This window comes from Falco rusticolus, chromosome 4 (genome assembly GCF_015220075.1).
Source record: "Falco rusticolus isolate bFalRus1 chromosome 4, bFalRus1.pri, whole genome shotgun sequence".
Taxonomy (NCBI): domain Eukaryota; kingdom Metazoa; phylum Chordata; class Aves; order Falconiformes; family Falconidae; genus Falco; species Falco rusticolus.
Window position 1 is genome coordinate 99,872,841 of NC_051190.1, and position 20,145 is coordinate 99,892,985.

At 39.6% G+C, this 20,145-nt stretch overlaps 1 protein-coding gene across 5 annotated transcripts in view; it reads right to left on the minus strand.

The window, feature by feature from the left end:
* ATP2C1 (ATPase secretory pathway Ca2+ transporting 1) overlaps nucleotides 1-19,725 on the minus strand; it is a 63,764-nt gene extending 44,039 nt beyond the window's left edge. The window contains exons 1-2 of one of the 5 annotated variants that reach the window (XM_037385927.1): nucleotides 5,054-5,257; nucleotides 4,428-4,596 (exon numbers count right to left, since the gene is read on the minus strand). In XM_037385927.1, coding sequence (XP_037241824.1) covers nucleotides 4,428-4,433 — 6 coding nt within the window. In that variant the 5' untranslated portion in view covers nucleotides 4,434-4,596; nucleotides 5,054-5,257. Of the gene's footprint in view, nucleotides 1-4,349; nucleotides 4,597-4,695; nucleotides 4,822-5,053; nucleotides 5,258-19,632 lie in introns of those variants that run through there. The other 4 variants (XM_037385925.1, XM_037385928.1, XM_037385926.1 and 1 more) reach the window with 4 other exon arrangements.
* Nucleotides 19,726-20,145: the final 420 nt, after the last annotated feature.

Below are 20,145 nucleotides of genomic sequence, written 5' to 3' on the forward strand. Positions count from 1 at the left end.
TTAAGAAAGCAGCAACATTGTATTCACCAAGCTTTTTTTGGTGAATTATGTATGCAGAAAAAAAGTGCTGCAGAAAATTTATGAATTAAAAATATTTATAAAAGATTCTGTAGGCTGCATCTGATAACCCACTATCCATTTTAATCCTTCTAATTGTTAGGATAAAATGTTTACAAAGCAAATAACTAGAAATAGATGCTTGTCCAAAGTTTATACCTTGATTATTGTATTTTATTTTCCCTCTCTTTTCTGCACAGAAACTTCATCATTCCTTCTAGCTTCTACAAACCACACTACAAATGCCAATTTTATCACCCATTGCCAATAAGGTATCACCTGAATGCTTTCATGAACTCGAAAACAGGTATCAACTAAAATCTTATTAACTTATTCCATTCTTGCAAAATTCCACCACGGCCTATGGGTGAATTTATATTGAACTGAAGCTACGATTACATAAAGAACTGAGTTAAGCTAATGGTCTGCCTGTTCTAATAGGAAGAGGTCTCACTCCTTTGCCCTTCACTGTTTCCACCGTCAACTGGGCACTTCGTGAGCCCATTCAATTTACTAATTCAACAGAAAGTTGTTCAACAGGGGGCTAGGGAAAAGAAGGGCTGGACTAACCTTCCACCAAGCTAGCAAGTCAGTCAAACTCAACAACCAGTAGCCAAGACAATGCATACAGCAGGAAGACAGCTGAAAGTAAGATCTTCTTTCAGCAGTAATGAGACCATTTTCATTCAGTCCTACAGAAGAGCATCCCAAGATCACCACAGGTTTTTTTTGGTGAAGAGTGACAAGTGAAAATATTTGTTTCTCTTCGGTTAAATTAGCTACCCTAAGAACTGTCTGCATTTTCGTTACACATTTCATTACACTGTTTTTCCTAACTCACTAAGAGATTATGCGATAGACCCTCCACGTAAAGGACGTACAAAGCTAGCAAAATAACTATACATACACTCTGTGATGTCTGCACTCAAGCAGACTCGATGTTAAACCACTTCTATATTATTATAGATTTAACATTTCTGATTTATCCGCATAGGGAAAAAGGGGAAAGAAAAGACTAAAGCTATCTAATGCTCCATCAACAGTCAAACAACAGATTAAAAGATGACACCGACTGTTCCATTTAAAAGAAAATACATGTTTCTAATGCAAGAGAAGTGCTGTGTTAACTTAGTTATTAAAGTTAACACAGCACTGTTAAAAGATAGGCAGGTATCTATCAGAACTGGTCTTCAGTGAAGACTCCACTTTTTAACAAAAGGGGAGGGGGGGAATCTCTTCTCTCACCTTACCCTCCAAGTTAAACAAGAGATGTGACTTTTTTGCTAACATAGGTGTAAAGTATTGGGTTATGATCTTCTGCAAGCTGTAGATGGTAAAAAGCAGCAATCAATGAATATCAAAATTCTTCTTTTACCTACTACATTATTAAGAAATTATCTACATGTCAAAAGAAACATGAACTGCTGTAATAACACCAAGTCCATTTCAGAATTTCTAACGTTTCCCATCACAAATTTAGTTGATTATTTTGGATATTACTTTCACAAACGACTGATAATGCCACTCTGGAACAATTTACACTCTTTTCAAGTCACTGCTGCTACAGGTATCCCTTACCCCTCTGTTGTCAGTTCCACGTATACATCCTCCACCCCTTACACTTACAGCTGCCTAACCCACGATGAGCTAGTCCAGGGTGCTAACTCACTGCCCCCCAAAACCAAAACCTATTTACTGATCTTCAATCTGTTAGTTTAGAAACTAAACCCATTTTCACCATTTAAGAAAAACACACATGAAAATCATTAAGAAATTCAACAGCACATGACAAAAAAAAACCTATTTGTCATCTCAGGATTATGTGAAGAACTAAAGCACCTTTTTCAAAGAAAAAAAAAAAATCTTGACTTATATTTCACCATTCATCTAATTATCAAAATACTCCTGAAATTACTCCTGACAGACTACAGGCTGAAGTTAACAGCCATCAGTCTTTGACAATTAGCTGAAATTAACTAGGACTCAAAACAACGAAGATTAAGGAGAATTTCAGAATCACCACATGATGTTTTTATTACTTACAGTAAGTCTGGTCTGAGTTTTTGTACCAACATTCTACATAATTTTGGGAAAGTCTTTTTAGTTTACAAGTGGGAAAATGTTACTCTGACCTCTTCCGTTAGGCACTTAATGATCTGAAAACAAATGCTGCAGAGGGCCTTGGTAACAAAACAGTGCTCCTATTTAACAATTTACATTTGTAATCATAGTTTGACCTCAGAGTAGAGAAACTCAAAAAGCTGATGTAACCTAAACTGTAACCTTATTATCGTATTAAAAGGCAGTCTTCTACAAGACACTCCTCAGTAGAAAAAAAAAAGAACCTGTCACAATCTAAAAGATGCTGATAAAAAGATGGGGGGGAGGGGGGAACGAACGAACAGATTACAATACAGAAAATTACTTAAAACAGCCCAAAGGCATTAACACAGAGAACCAAAAATTAGACAGCCTAGTTTGCACTCAGTTACGTTTTCTCTATGCAACTTATCTTTACTGTCTACAGTAAGAAAAAACTCCACTTACGGAAAAAAGTCACAAAATTCGGCGTTTCTGAACAGAAATACAAAGTCTTCCTATGATGGGAAATTCTCTTCTCCATTACCATGAGATACATGGATTTTTGCAGAAGTTTAATCATCCTAACACAAGAAACAGGAACTGCAAAAGTCTTGGGACAAAGCATTAACTGAGAGCAAACATACAATACTGCCTGTGAGTAATGAATTAACACAGGAAAACAACAATTTTCCAAACCACCTTATCACTTCCCAATCTTGAATATCCATCCAAATGGGAGGGGTGGGGGGCAGGAAATCTGCCATCTCTTGCTCAATATCCCAAGTAAGGAGACCTTTCAAATGCAATCTTACAAAACAAAATAAAAGAGTTTAAAGATAGTCTAACTGCAATCTTTGTTCTATGAGATTACAAAGATTCTTCAGCTGTCTCCTGGAGAAAATACATTAAGGATCCTTAATAGAGTTCTGAAAAGTTCCAATATGAGCACTGCTAGTGCCTAGCTGTCTCAAAATGTCAAACATATAGAAAAAGGATGGCTCAGAAATACCAAGAACACCAAAACAGACAGTAGACAGCTGTCAATATATGTGCCTGTCTGGAGAGTCAATTATGACACGGCAGGTGGGTGTGTGGAAGGAGGGGAGAGAAAGTAATTCAAATGTTAAGAGAACCAGTCTTTTTATTCACACTGGAGTTTAGCTTTCCTTCTACCCCCAGAAGTCTACTCCGTTTTGAAAGCCCTCAATAAACTACGGCATTTCTTTATGCCTTTGAAATAGGCATCTGATAATCTTTTGAAGTATTTTTCCCCTAGATAAAGCTTTTTTCACATTACTTTTATCATACAAATATTAGCAATTTTTAAACATTATTTATTCCATAAAAAACTTAAGAAATGCCATCTTTGTGCTACCAGCATTCAGAAGAATTAGAATGGACCATACTATCATATGCAGCTTGATTATAAACTACATCTATGATAAACTATTTGTTTGGTAATAGAACTAAAAAGCATTAAGTCTTCCTGCTGTTTTAGTTTTGGCAGATAAGTGTCAGCTAGGTCTCTTTTTCCCCCACCCTGTTTTTTCTATTCAACGGTATTACATCTGCTTTCCTTCCCCCACTTTCAGTGCTGCCCATTCAAAGACCTTTTACTTGCAACCCGGTGACTGAAACACAAAGGCACCGACACTACTTCTATCAGCTATCTAGCCTCTCAGAACAAAGATCAATCTTCTAGAGATTCTCATACACACTTCAAAATTCCTTCTACCTAGCAAGTTCCCAAGATCTTTCAAGTGGTAGAATTCAAAACTTCAGTGCCACTTTTTATTTAAATACCGTCCAAGAGAACAAAGTTCAGTCATTTTTAAGACTACAAAATACGCACAAAAAATATTTTTTTTAAAAAAATGCAACTATTGCTTCTCAATCTCACCCTGAAAGATGAATTTTAATGAAATCATATAATCTAAGCAAAATACCAAGCAACTAATGCTCAGAAGCCCCTAAACAAGAGATTTCTATTTCAAACACACAGAGCACTAAAATACGCCATGGATGCTTTGAGTATCTGTCAAAAGAGGAAATAACGTCTATTTAGATCAACAAGCAAGCAGTACAAATAAAGGAAAAGCAATGGTCCTACAACTCTTAAACTAGAAAACGCAGATCAGAATTCCTACCACGAGACTGACACACGACAGCAACCCTGCAAACCCCTGGAACGGTAAAACATACACACGCACCAGTTGGAGTTGTCACCAAATCGCATGCAAAAATCCTCTTAGCTCCAATGAAGCCAGTGACTCTGATGAGACCTTTACCTTCATTTTCCATCGAAATTGTACTTGAGTCGATAGTTACAAAAGTCTTTAGCGACAGCAGCACTGGAGGAGGAGCTGAAAGGTGAAGAGAGAGATGCCCCAAGATCCCAGGCAATCACACTGCTCCCTTTGCCCCCACCTGCAGCAACATCTGCAAGAGAAACCAGCGCTAAAAAAGGAAAATAAAGGTGATATTTAAAAAAAAAAAAACCACAAACAAAACCAACCACAGCCGAACCCAGTAAGTCTCCACGGTCTCTGCACTCACGCCAGAGCGGAGCAGGCACACGCACGCAGGGAGCCCGCAGAGCTGTCAGAGGCCACCAAGGATTAGGATTAGTTGCCCAGCAGCTACAGCAGCACAGAGCAGCGCCGCCGCTTCCTCCTCGCCTCCAACTGCCTTGTCCCGCCCGGGGAGGGGCTCCGCTCGGAATGAACGCCCCGCACCTAAAAATAAACCCTCACCCCAAGTAACCCACGCATACCCCGGCCTGCCCTCCCCGCACCCCGTCCCCTCAGCGCCAGGCGGGAGGAAAGCGGCGGCTCCCTGAAGCTCGGCGGCCCCGACGCTGCCCGCGGCGACTCCCGCCCCGGCTCCCTCAGCCGCCCCGGCCCCGCCCGCTCACCCTGTGGCACAGGCCGCCGCGGGAAGCAGGGTGGCGCGGAGGGGAAACAGGCGCAAGCGGCAGCTCCCTCACCACCACCGCCGCCGCCTCGTCCCTGCCGCCTCGCGGCGCCTCTCACCGCTGAGGCTCGGGGCGGCAGCAGCGGCGGCACGGCCGCATCCCCGCTCCGCTCACTTCCGCGGGCGGCGGGGGAAGGGGGAGGCAGCGGACGGGGCGGGGCGCGGCAGCGGAAGGGCGGGCAGGTCCCCCCCACCGCGCGCAGGGGCGCCTGCGCCGCAGGAGGGAAGCGGCGGCTCCCTGCCGGCAGCGGCGTGCGGGAGGTTGCCGAGGGGACGACGGGGCGGCCCTGGTGGCCCCGTCACCCCCCTCAGCCACGCACGCGAAGTGGGCTTTGGCCACAGCCGCGGGCTGGAGATTGGCAGGCTGCGGAGAGCCCCGCCACTGCGCGGCGAGCCACGAAAATAAACGCATTTTAAGTCCCCAGCCGCTGCTGGAGCCTCGGGGGGTGCCCCCGGCGTGGAGGCCTACGGCCCCGGTGCCCGCCTCCGCGGCGAAGCCGCCTCACCTCGCTGCCGGGCAGAGAAAGCGCGTTACCGTGAGGGACGCGGAGCCGCGAGCAGTGCCGAGCGGTCTCAGTCAGGGGCGCGGGCGGCCGAGGAGCCAGGGGCGGCGGTGCCGCCGCAGCGCGTCCGACCGGCCCCGCCCGAGAGGCCCCACCGCCGCCGAGCCCGGGCCGTGCCTCAGCCCCGCCGGCTCCAGTGCCGGGCTGGCCGGCTCCTGTGCCCCGCCGGGGCCCGGGACCGGCCTTGCGGGCACGGGCCGGTCGTGGGAGGAAAGAATCCCGTACCACCCACCGGCCTCGGAGCGCTCTGCAGCCTTCCGCGCCGCCCGTCTCCGAAGCGGTAGTTCTGTGAAAAACTAGTGTCACACAGACGGACAGAGTAGCTGCTATTTTTAGCGTTACAGTACACCCAGCCTGGAGTTGTAGGCCAGTTAGTTTTGAATCAACAGACAAATCCTCGTGCTCTTTCAAATGTTAGCAAAAAAACCAAAACGAAACTCCAACAAACCAACCAAACACCCACCACCAGACTCAATACAGAACCTTAAACCCTTCAGGTGACTACTTTTAAAACCTGGTTTTAGGTACCAATCACATAACCACTGGCCCTTGCCCCTGCTCAAGTACTGTGGGAAAAAATAAATGCTTTACCAATGCCATTATGTTTACCTAGATGCCAAACGAGTATCGCTTGAAACCCCAATTCCGATGCTGAGCTCCGAGGCTGGGGAAATTTTTAAAGTAATTTCTATTGAGATAATACATTTTGTATTTGAGGTATGACACGCAGCACTAGTAAGAACAAAATGCCTTTTGACTTTCAAGGTCAAAATCTAAGAGAGACGTGCTAATTGCAGGGCTTTCTAAAGAAGCATGACAACACAGTAGGAGAAATATGATTGCATTGACATCTCACCATTAATGACCTGTCACCTTGGCTTTGTTTCTCTTAAGCAGTAGAATAAACCAAAAATCAGTCATTGTCAGTTCATAAGAAGCATTTAACAGAACTAAGTTTTAAACATTTTAATTAAATTTCCCAACCCATAACAGCATGCCTCTTGAATCCATCAGCTAAACAAGGTGAAGTTAAAGAGCGTACTTGCTTCTTTTGAAGCTCTTTAAGATAAATTTGTTTGAATGCTAAAATAATATAAATTTGTCAATATATTTTGAGAGGTAAAGAAGAGTTACAAGTGCTGATTTAAAGTACAGGCCCTAGATGTTTGCATTCCGGAAAATAAGATGACAACAAGCAGGTTAATTGTTTGAGAATACCTAATGCATAATTTCTGACCTGTCCCATATAGTTGCTGTGTTACTTGAATATCTCTTCATGGTTACTCCACGAGTACCCCACTACAAGTAGGTAGTTACTCTTCCCCAAGATACTTCTGTTAACTTGTTTGTAAGTTAAGAACCATGTTGAGCTACTTGTGATGCTAGTTATGGTGTCTCAATTTCAACACAAACCCAATGCACATTAGGTAAAACATTTAATCACTTCGTTAAAACAGGTAGCTCTTGCTTTCAATATCAGATGTTCTCATTAAATGTAAAAAAAAAAAACAAAAAAACCAACTTGTAGGTCCTGATAACGTTTACATCTACAGCATACTTGAATGCCTCTACACTATGTTGTGAAAAGTTCTGGGGAGAAAATTGGGAGCTCTCAAATATCATTGAGCTTGTTCACAACTGGAGCCTTTGAGATCTAAATATCTGTGATAGTCTGCCTACTAAGAAAAATCCTGTGTTCACATGCCCTTAAAGAGAAGAAGGAAGCCAAAAGCAAGCCCTACTGTATAGTTAAAACTAAAAAAGATTCATCTCTGAGGCTTAATCTCTTTCGCATTAGCATATATCTGCCAGTCATACCTGCCTGTGATGCTGTCAGGCAGCTGGGAAGTGCCTCTTCTGCATTATACCAGGACCTATATCCATCCTTGAAAATGGTATTACTGTTTCTGCCATACTCTATACCTACAAACTGTGGCTGTTTAATAAACAATGCTTGAAATATTTTATCTCCACCTGCTGCTAAATACTGGTTCTTAAAAAATCCTGACCTTAATGTGAGCTTGATATGCAGGAATATTAGGACAACCTTAATATCTTCAGGAAACCTCATAGAAGTGTGTGGGAAAGGCATTATTTGGCAAACCAAAGCAACATTATTAGAATATGATTGTGGAGTTAAATTCTGAACTTTAAAAAAAAAGGCTTTGTTTACAGTAACCAGTTGTAGCCAGTTGCACTCACAAATTACAATAATATTTTTTACATTTTCTAATCTTGTAAAAAAATCTTGCAATAAAATGCTTCTCCAAATATCCAATGAACAAATATGTCTAGCCACAACAGAATCATTCCAGTGAAAACACATATGCAAACTAGAAGAACATATATACATTCAAATATAAAAGTCCAAACAATCCCTAAACTTCACAGTTAGAATCTCTTTTTTTAAAAAATAGTTCTTGAAAGGATATGCAATACTGATAGGTTTTGGGAAGGGAGGGAAAAAAACAAAAAAAAAAAGACTAAACAGACTTGGATCACCAGTTTTGCCTTTCTAGTTCAGGGACCTGAGAATACCTCCTAAAAACAAGTGAACCTGCTGATAATGGGATGGCATTTCAGAGAGCAGAGTTTCATGATCGTTCAATACCAGCTTAAGCAGGCCCCAGTCATTCTCCTTCTCTTGGTGTGTTGTCAAGTTTAGATGCTACACAGCACCACCTTGGCATCCTGCATTAACAAAGAGTTCCTGTCATCCTGCCACCTCACCACCACCCCCCTCCTTTTCCCAACAGAAATCTCCTATCTCTACCTCCTGTTGACATCCAGGTCAGACTTTGCCTTCTGCCAGTGGCTATCAGCAGCATGGAGCCACTAGAGTATCTCAGAACTACAACCTCAAACTGACCGGCACCTAAGTTTATATGGTAACTGATTCATGTTTGGAATAACCCAGCAAATCAGTTAATACAGACTAAACCAGAAGTGGTTGTTCTGGCACAGCCAAGACATTGGAACAGGTATGGGAAGCATGAGTAGGTACTGCAGCTTTCAGTACTTTCTCTGCTCCCTTAAGCCTTCAGGGCTGAAAACTAGTGATTCGATGAAAGGGTTTGGTTGGTTAGGTTTTTTTAATAGCCAGCTGTAAAAAAGCACAGTTAGCTTCTGTATGAATCTAAAGGCAACTCAAAAGGTTGCTTTTAGTTGTCTTTCTACTTCTTCAGAAGAATTAAGGGCCTCTGGAAGGCTTGGAAAAAAATTAAAGGTGATAAATATGTGACATTCCACATAGTACCATTGATCAGTTGGAAGGAAAGAAGGGAGAATTCAGTCTAATAACATTAAACAGAGGACCTTAACCTGCAGTATGTTTATCTGCAAGCTTACCTTCAAGTTTGATTTAGTCTTCCGGATCACAATCAATTCAACTTCATATCAACTACTCCCTTGTGCTATAGCACTACCAGAAGTAGTAAAATGTATTTTAAACATAACAAAGATACCTGTAACTGCATGGCTCACAGATTGAAGACCTATTATACGGAATTCTGTTTAGGTCACTTTTCAGACTGTAATAGGACTTGAAATACTTGTTGCTCTGAAGTGAGCTTCCAGATCCTTTTAAAGGATTCTTCTAAAAATGCATTTGTTAAAATTCCATCAGTGTTGAGTAATGCTAATGAAATCTGCTACAAATTTTGTTAATCTCATGAGAAGTTTATTCATACATTATAGTAAGAGAAACATTTTACTGATTCATAATATCAATAGTGTTTTAATATGGACAAAGCTTTCTACAGCACTTCAGTTTGGAGCAGAAAAGGTTAATATGAGATTTTTCTGTCAAAACAAGCTTCTCAACTATTTGCTTATTTTGCTTTAAGTATAATTCAAACTGCCCTCAATACACTAATCACAAATTGGCTTTCCTGGAAGAAAAAAAATAATCACTTTCTGGTAAGATGGACTTTGATTTGATTTAATTTCATTATTTGTTGTCTTTCATCTTGGTGTCAAAAACTCAGCAGTGCTTTTACAGTCTGCTGCAGAGTACTTGTATGACTGGAGTCAAGACAGGGGAAAGATGATACTGGAGCTTCTCATTTACACATTTTAAATGGCATGTGCCATTTGCAAAGCCCACGTTGCATATTTCCTCCCCATATCCTTTCCACCCATGCTGTTCAACTGAGAGCTGATAGAAGCAATCACCTCATCTCTGAATGGAATTCTCCAGAGGGAAATCCATGCCAATTCCACCTGAAGTTTGAATGTTTATATATATATATATCTATATCTGTGTGTATATGAAATCACTAAGTTTAAAAGAAAAAAAAGATGATACGATTTTTCCCCAGACGAAACAAGTACCCATTTCATTTTATAAATCTGAGCATGTTAAGTAGTGAGAAACACAGCTACATTTCCAAATTACCTTGGCTCATCCCTGTCTTGACACTGCAATTATGCTAAGTAAGGAACTTGGGTTTATGACAATCTTAAATTACATTTCACTAATTTTTAAAACAGTATTAAATTTAACCCTTTCATCCCATCCCTATATAAGCATCCCTACCAACATTCTACATTCAGAGAGGGGGTGCAACACCCCAACAGTTTAAGTCAACGTGAAGTCAGGCTTTTGTGATTCTGTTTTTGCTGATGCTCAGTTCTGTGCTTCCCATGTTCTGGTACTGACACTCTCATCTCTTACAACCCAGCTTGGGGGCCAAGAAGAAAGCCTGCCTCAAAAAAGAAGGCATTACTGATGAACTCCGAGAACTGGTACAGGAAGGTAGCTGGGGCAGTGGCAGGACTAAGGGAGCTCCAACCTTAAATCAGTTTGAACTGTAATGAACATATGCTCTCAGAGCATTCAAGGAAATCTGGTTTAATCTGTCCTTCAAGGAAAGACTAAATGAACTAATTTTCTGACCATAGTGCTCAACTGTTGTCTCAAACCTGTATTTCATCTTCTATACTTCTCTCGATAACCTTCCATACCACATATTCCATATTTACCTGCCATTCTTTTCCTTCAGCCACACTGTTTTGAAACAGTTGAAAATATTAATTGCATATTTTCCATAGAGTTTTTCCCTCCTTTCATTTAGGGCATACAGAGTTCTTCAGCAGTTTCTGTTTTACCCTCAGTGATTGTTTTCAAAGCTGACTCCTCCAGTAAAAGCTTCATTACTCAAGTGGAAGCTCTCAGAAGGGCCTCTATCCTATCTACTGAGGCTTCATACCTCCAGAGACAATCCTACTCATTTTGTGAAGTAAGAGCTAGTTTCCTGCTGCCTGTAAAAGGCAGCCAAGACACACGTCCAAGGAAATTATGCTCTATAATTGGAATATGCTGTGAAGCAACTTACTATTGGAGGTCTTAGCTGGGACAGGCAACATGCCCTGTTACGATGTCTGCTACAGGACAAAGGCATCACTCCTCTGCACCATCAGCTGCATCTAGTCATGCTATGGCCTGAGTATAGCAGAAGGTGGAAAACTGTTACCTAACAAACATTTACATATTGCCAAAGGATTACTGCAATTCGTTGAATGGGGTAGAAGAACAGTCCATTTACTTTTGAAAGATTTCAGTTACATTATAGTAAGATGTCTGTGGTGGAGAATAAAGATGTTTGAACAATGAAACTATAAACAGTTAAAAACCCCAGTGGTAGTAAAGTACTTTGAATTGATTCAAGGCTAATGTGCCAAGAATTTCAGGAATGCTGCTTATATTACAGACAAGTAATTTTGCCAACCAAGTCTTTGGCACTTGGAAATTCTTTTTCAAGACTATTGGTGGGGGTAAAACGGGGTGAAGGTAATAGTAAGGAATTTGCAGTGAGTAAACAGACGTTTACATGCTTATAGGATTTCAGCTCCTGGCAAGACTAAGATAATTTGTTTGATAAAATACTTATGCATAATGTGTTGGGCTGTGTAATTTTATTCAGATTCAGAGCCAAGCATTTTATCAAGTGAAAGCATGTGGTAGCTTTTCAGGTTGGGAGAAATTCATTACAAACTTTTGTTTTACAGAAGAGTTCACATTCCACTTATTTTTCTTTACAGAATTACTACTATGTGTATGTAAATGAAAGTCAAGTATTCAGAGGGTTTTTTTGCTCCCCTGTGTCTTAAAAACAGAAGTGTTCTGAGGTAATTTTTTTAAAGCTGGTAGAGGCTACTGATAAAAGCCATCAACACAGCGTGATTCTGTTGCAACTATGCGCTCTAGCATGAAAGACCCCTAACATTAACGTAAACCAGGTGGTTAATTGAAAGACCAAATCTGTATTCAGATGCATTTTTAATCAACCCCAACAATAAGGCTGCAAGGGGAGGCGTAAAACCACAGGTTATGCAACACTTAGAAATTAAAAGTACACTTAGTAAAAATACCCAAACTTAACAAGATTGTTCAGACCTGGTTCCCTACCCAGCTACACAAGCTTGTGCTGGGTCAAAATGGAGATGGGAGCAAGTACAACTGCTGCTGAATATCAGACTTCAGCACAAGGGAATTAAAAAAAACAAAATCAATTTCACAGCAGCACAAAAAGGCGCCTGTGTGCCTTGGAAATAGGTGCTAGAACATTTTCCAGCAACATCACCATCTTCAGCCTAACTCTTAACATAACAGATCACATACTCAAGCCCATGCATGACCCAAGTTTGCATACAGCCCCAGATGGATAGGGCAGGAGTGGATATGGGAGGGACAGACCTTACAGTAATATTATATGAACTGGAAGGGTATATTCCACCAGCCTATCACAATGGGAGAGTTAAAAGGGCCCCGAGGTGCCCCTCTCTCTCCCTTCCACAAAATCAGTAACTAACCTCAGCTGCGTTCTGTGCATCTGCAACAAGCCAGCAAGAACCAGAGGGGGATTTAATTTAAAGAGTTGAAACTTGTACCATATGCCCTCCTCCCCACCATCTGCTTACTGGGGACATTCTGTACAAATTCAGCATGCCAACTGTCTACTCAGAAGGAAAAAAAAAAAAAAAAAAAAAAAGAAGTTTCTCATTCAGTAAAAATATTAGGCATTCCCATTCCATCTTTAAGGGCCTCCAACGTAATCCAGATCTATTGAGGAGTTCTGAGGATACAATACTATTTATAGACTACAGAAACTGGTAGTGATGGATCAGTGAAAAGCTTGCTTCCTATTTGAAGTTCAGCCTAAATTAAATTATAACCCTGAAGATCCTATACACTATTTGAAAACAGCCTAGAATCTGTTTAGATATAAACAGAGGCATGATTTCTATCATATCTTGCATATTTCATATAATATATTTAAGGCCAGACAATTATAATGTTATCATATTATAAGATGCACTAAGATGTTATGGTTATGAGATCCTATTTACCATATCACATCAAATATATCTTAAATTTCTTACATCATATCTATTATTTACTTAATCATAATTCTATATGTTTATATCTATCACTAAGTTATATATAATCATATATCTATCCAGCCACATATCTGTGGTTTATTTAATACGCTGAACTGAGAAGATAAAGCTGTAAAAGCTTCTGATTCCTTATCATTGAAATGTGAAAAATCATCTATCTGGAGAAAAAATAAAACTATCATTGGAAGCCTCTGACATTGTAGGAGCAACATGGATTAACTAGAAGTTACTTACATGTGTATGCATTGGGAACCAAAACCTGGATTTTGCTACTTGAAGTTACAGAACAGGATTCCTAGAGAATTTTCTTCAGTAGATGCAGATTCCAGTAAACCAGGTGCTTTTAAGAATTTATCTTTCATATCTCCCATAATTTTTACTCCAAGTTGTTTTCCCTGTTTTGAAAAGTGGATCTTTGGTTGTTTACAGCCTCACATCTTCAATATGTGCGTACAGTCTGATGCTGTTTTTCACTTCCTTGGGCAGATTACAAAGGATTTTAAATAAGGTAACCTTAGTGTTTCATGCTTTCCTGTTGATAAAGTCTGTTACATCCTAAGACATAGTCTCACTGGAATATCTGAATAGAGCACTAGATTTGAAGAAATTACGCTTTGCAGCGATTAAGCTATTACATCCTACGGAGTCTAATCAAGTTACTGCTTCTAGGGTCAAAGCATAAGGAATGCAAAACCATTACAGAGAAACTGGAAATCAGTGAGAAAAAAAAATACAGTCCATTTTTAGATTAAAGATTTTGACAAAGATAGCATTTTCTTGTCCTGTTTGTGGCAAAAGGAAAACCCTCGTTTTTTTCTCAAGTCCTAGGCCACTTAAAGAAGTGCATCCATTCTGAAGAAAAGAAAAAGTGACTTAATACATTTCTGCAGCCCTGCACACAATGACTGCTGATCCCAACAGGAACTTTTTAGCAAATATTTTCTAATGCATTCCAGGTTTACTGCAGGTATACAAGCTTCCACTTATCTTTAGGCAGGACTTGTTTTTGTTATGTTTACATAATTTTGAGCCAGCCTCACCATTGTGACAGCAATTCCACTCAACCTTTTAAAATAGCTGTGGCTTCCATGTAAAATCAGCCCTGCTCAAACACAGTGCTTCTTGCAGCCCTGTAATTGAAGGAGCAGCTACTTTAGGTTTCAAAGTTTCTAACAGCAATCCCAGCATTTTTGAGTCCCGTATATAGGATTGTTGCTACTATATTTTTTTGATGTTAACCCTCTTTGAAAATATCACACGCTACTATGAAAGGCAACTGCTATTAATAAATTGCTATCAATAATTCTGGTTCCTCCCTTTGTCCTGTGGACTCGGTTTGGACTGTTGTAGCTCATAACAAACTCCCTGTGGATGCAAAGCAAATACCATAAAGAAAGAGGCATGGCATTAACACCAGAGAAAGGCTACAATCAAAAGCCTGATTCCTATCATACTGCTGTGTTAATGGCATTTGCAGTTCCTGTGCTTTAATATCATATTCTTTGATGTTACATGCTGGTTTGTGAAACTGTGCAAGTATATCAAAGGTGTTTGCCTATGCTGAAAGAAGTTTCTAGTCCTTTTAGTTGCACAGCAAAATCTTGAAGGAATGAACCTCAAAACTTGGATAGAAAGGCCAAATGAAATGTCTCTGACAAGAAATCAGAATTTTAAAGGCTAAATCATTTTTGTAATTGTTGCGATTAACAGTCCTGGAATTCCTAGCATTTAAGAAGCATTTTCAGCTAGCCTTTCTTAATGCTTCTTGAGCATTTTCTGCTCTAATTCATTTTAAAATCTGGTAAGAAAATAGGGCTGCTATATTTCTGTCCAATTTCCTGGGGAGAAATGTGAATACATACATGTGTTACTGAGTGTACATGAGCCCAATACCTCTTAATTGTAGCACATGTTCAGTGCATCTGATGGTGTGATAAGCTAGTTTGACAGAGTGCAGCTGAAGAAATGCAATTAAGAAAACAGGAATCACAAGCATCTGTTTTGTTTGACTCTCTCAGAACTTTAAATGCTACCTACATTTTGGTGTTTCTTGTCTTTCTGTGGCATTAGAAATGCTAACATGAAGGTCCCATAAATTAAATCCAATGCATCTGTATCTGGCAGACTTATTCAGTTTAAAAAGGGAGGAAACAGTGGGATAGGACAAAGATTTTTTTTAATTAAAAATTTGTTTAATTTGTACACAAATAAAGCTACAGTAATGGAATATATCTTAGTTTTGAAACCTTTTCTCTTGGCCTTCAATCCTTGACATACTCGTACACTGCTCTACCAGTTATTCAAATAATGCTGTAAAAGTTGAACTTAGTCTCTCTTTAGTCTTGAAGCTTTCTACTTCACAGCCTATTCTGTTAAGGTTTTTCATTTTACTAGATCTCAGAAGTGGCACCCAGCCCACTCCGTTGCCCCCTGCCCAAGCAGTAGCTGTTGTCAGCAGCCATTCAGTCATGATACTGGTCTAAGTGAAGGACCTGACCGTATCTGGTTGAGATAACGCGAGTGTCACTAAAAGTGCCTAAATGAAAAAAGTATTTCAGGAAATTTAATACAATTCTATTTTAAATGTCAACAATGTAAGAATTCTTCAGACAGTCTCATAAACTTCAGATGCCACAAAATCATTGACCATTTAGATTATTAAGTTTTCAAATTCTTAAGATAAGAATTTTAATAGTATAAACCATTAGTCAATTGCTGCCACAGTCCATAAGCAGCTAGAGAAGTTCAAGACGCTAAGGGACCACAGCTCCTCTTCACTTTTGTCAAAAAGGTAGAAGCTCAATGCCTTAAGATTAGAATCCTTGTTTAGCATAGTGCTGCTGTTCTCTTATAATGACACTAAAATGAATTTGTGAATTGCAAGGACCTGTTAGGACACAAGAATAATTTTGACATGATGGTGTTAAGCATGAAATATTAAACAATATAATAACCATCAGCCCCAGAGGCTCACGAAGTATTTCAGACTCAGGACATACCACCCCAGGGGCACAAAGCAATTGTTAGCGCTTTTTACACTTCAGAACAATAAAGACCAGAAACTAGGGAAGTGTTTCTTTAGAGAAACAAGTCAAACCTCTGTTCAACCACAAAAATCATAGCACCTTAGTCATTCAAAGCAAGCACCACTTTTAATGTATAATCTCAAATTTAACATATGCATAGTTTTTACATAGCAAAGAGTATACCACTTTTATTAAACAAACTTAACGTGTCTAAAGCCATTAGTTTTCATTAATAGCTATATAGATTTCTTAGTTGTCCTAGCAGAGAAATACTGTCATTTGTAATACTGGCATATTTCATAGAGTCCTTATGCTGGAAACTTGAGGCAGCTACTCCAAATGCATCTTTAGATGCAGAAATATTTAAAAAAGCAGAACAAAGCCAGACTACACGTGCCTCCCTCTTTTTTTTAACCCAATAGTAACACTTGGACTACCACAGCCATAAGACAAGCATTATCACAGTTACAACACTGGCAATAATAGATCTCTTCTATACATACTAAGAGACAGCATCACTTCTAGCTAGAGGTTAACCTGTGCACAATGGGAGGTACTGTTCATCTCCAAGCAGACATCAAGTGCCAGCTATTGCAGCAAAAGCTGCTAAATCTTTTACTGGATAATGTGTCCTGTTTAGACCCTTCAGCTTCATCCTCAGTATCTCATCTCCAGGCTGACTAGATGTCCCACCTGCAAGATTTAATTCTTGCAAAAGTCTTAGATTGTCACTTGAGGACACAAAAATGTCCTTTAAAATGCCTGTAGTCCTGTAATTTCAGGAACTGTGTGTCAAACATATGTTTGATTCAGTTGCACTAATGTCATTTGGCATACAATGACTACAGTTACAGATGAAGTTCAACAGTGCCGTTTTTACTCAACAAATGGAGATTTTAAAGCTGTGAGGAATTATTTCTGTAATCAAAGCTGACTGTGTATGTAAGAGAACATCTGTAAACTGTGCACAAAGACTACAACCTCCATTTCACCTATATAAAGTCTTTTATAAGTGCCTCTAGCCAAAATTTCAGAGTATAGACTGACAACAGATAAATTATTCCAAACATTAAATACTTATTGAAAGGCATACCTTATTTCCTATTTGCATGCAGCCTGCAAGCTTTTTTCTCTTTGATTAAAGACCTATCCTTTGTGAGCACTGTCTTCCTCAGTTACTTCAAGATAAGACTTTGACTGTTAAACTGAGCAGAGTTGCCATTTTTGAGGATAACAAAAGGTAAGGCAAAAGAACAGTGCATTACACAAGCAAGCATCTGCTAAGTTCTGTTACAAGAACACCCTCACAAGACGAGCTGTACTCTATTCCTACTCAGACCTCAGAACAACTTACACATCTTGCCCAGTCACAATTGGGACAGTGATTTCAAGGAAGGACAACTCGATGCAACTCAGCATAGATGCTATTATCCACCTCTAAGCAAATTTAGAAAGCAGTGATTGAATTGCAAATAGTGAACCTGAGAAAGACAAATAGGTTTTCATGGCAGGGAATAGCTCTCCCATGACATTTAGGGGAATATCCTGCCTGGTTTCCAGCAGTCTGGTGTCCCCTGGTTGATTGACTTGTTAATTGACTGCAGGGAATCAACACTACCAGATATTTAAGTCAAGGATTTTTTCAAGTATGTTCTCTAGGGTAGGGTTTGGGGGTGTTTTTTGGGAGGGTTGTGCTTGTTGGGTTTTTTGTTTGTTTTAATACCCAAGAGGTGCCAACAGCGACTGGAGGTTTTCCAGTATATGAAGTACTCACAATTGCTCTCCCCAGCATGATCTCTTAATAAAATGCTACTCTTAAAGGGTATTTTGATAGGATGTCTCCCCTCTTACCAGTCTTACTTTCATTAAGTGTGTGGGTGTTCCACATCTTTAAGACTCTTCTATCCATGAATCCCAGTTGCTGGGGGAAAGGGAGAGATACAGCTCACTTCCTTCAGAAAAGAGGCTGAAAAGGGTCCTGCCAAAGCAGCTGTGTTAATTGTAAAGACATACATACTCTCAGTGCCAAGCACAATGTACAAATCATTCTGTGCTGCCTCAGTTCTGGACTTCCAGAGCTCATTTGGTGGTTTCCATAAGGGATTGAACCCTCCCTGTTAATGCTTACGTATGTTATGCTCATTGACAGTGCCACTCTTACACATGAACTGTTAGCTAGAGAAATTATTTTAGCATTCATATGGAGACTGGTGTGTAGCTCAAAAATAATTCTAAAGCAGTATTGTCTGGACAAACTGCCAGAAATTTCTATTTACTGCTAGGATTCAGAAGGAAAGCTGGTGGTTTCTCAGCACAAACAATGTTTCCTCCATTTTCTTTAACACTGCTCACGTGACCTTTGGAAGCCAACTGTAAAGGAAAAAAAGCATCCTCTGGTTTCCTTAAGGAGAAGTTTCTATCTGGGTCCAACTGGCATTTTCAACAGGAAGTCTAAGTTTTATGGCCATGCTTTGGAAAGAGGTAACCTTAAAATACTCTTGAAAAGTCATTTCCTCAAATGCTAGTTTAGGTATACCCAAAATAGCAAAGGCAAAATATATTTCTTGTTTTGCCAAATTAATTGAAAAATTACTTCAAGGAAAGGAGGGAACCCTGCCAGCATATACACCATTAAAAAAGCCATATACATGCTTTCTATCATATTTTATCTAAGCAGAGATGCCTCAAACACCTTGAAATAATAGGCCTTTTGGGTTTGGCAAGAAAATAACTGTCATGTTTATAGCTATGCTATGGCTTTATCAGCAGAAGCAAACAAAGTTTTCTGATTTATATACTCAGAAATGGGGTTGAGTGGGATTAGTTGGTCAGGTCATTAAAACCACAAGCCCATTGCATAGTCACTGAGGAAAACCTCATTTCCAGGACTACTCAGCTGCTATTTCAGGGTTGCTTCCAGCCACTTCCAAGGCTAAAATTCACACAGCTTTGGATTTCTAGCTCCCCAAAAAGAAGCAGTAGCCATATCAAAACATACATTGTATTTTCACCTTCTCTCTAGTGTCTTCCTTTCATCATCTTCTAAATTCCTTTATTATCATTTTTATTTGGAGCTTTTTTTTTAAGTTCCAAGAAAAAAATTCTGCTTCACCTGTCAATGTCCTAGGATGTGAAACTGTCATTATCTCATTCATCTCCTTACTCAGGCTGAATGAATATTAAGTATCATACCTTCTAAGAACTTAGTCATAGTAATTTTATGGAAAAAAAATCAATGTCTAGAACTAGATAAGAATTACTCTTTTAAAAAAATGCATATTCCCATAAGGAATAGCTATACAGGTCTAGATAAAAGCCTCATTTAACCAGAATTACCTCCTAAACTCAACTATGCTGTTAAAGTGTCACTTGCTCTCCAAGAAACTCTACCATGTAGCCATAAAACACATTTTCATACCATTCTATAAAGCTTGTCAAGCAGCTTTCAGATTTTTGTGCTTTAAAACATTTGAGATTGAGTTAAAAACAGGAGAGAAAATCTTAAAGATAATTCCATTATTGGATCATACCGATACTCCATGAAGTCTGCGCTCCTGGACCTGGTATGTTCAGTAATGAATGATTCCAGAAGGTCTTCCAAGAAAGGAAACAAGAAAGGAAACACTGCCAGTATGGAAACAGTCTTTCTAAACTGTACTGTGTACCTGAAGCAAGCAGGTTTATCCTTCTTAGTATAAGTCTGGATGTTCTTATCTATACACATGTCCTCCTTATCATCTGTTTATCTCTTGGACATCACAAGATACTGTGGTAATTTCCAGAATCTGTTGTTTCTGAATGATACGCACTTATTCCACAGCTTTAGTTTTTACTGAAATATTTGATGACTAATATTCTTACTGATGATCAGTTTCTTAAAGTTTCTAAGCAACTGTTAAACAGGATTTTTAGTTTTCTGGTTTCCAGAGTAAAATGCAACTCATTAAAGTGAGCATGCAAAGCTGACCTGAAATTGAAACCATTAGACTTACTTTAACATTGTATTTGATTTAAAATGTTTGACAGGTCTTTTAGGCTGTGTA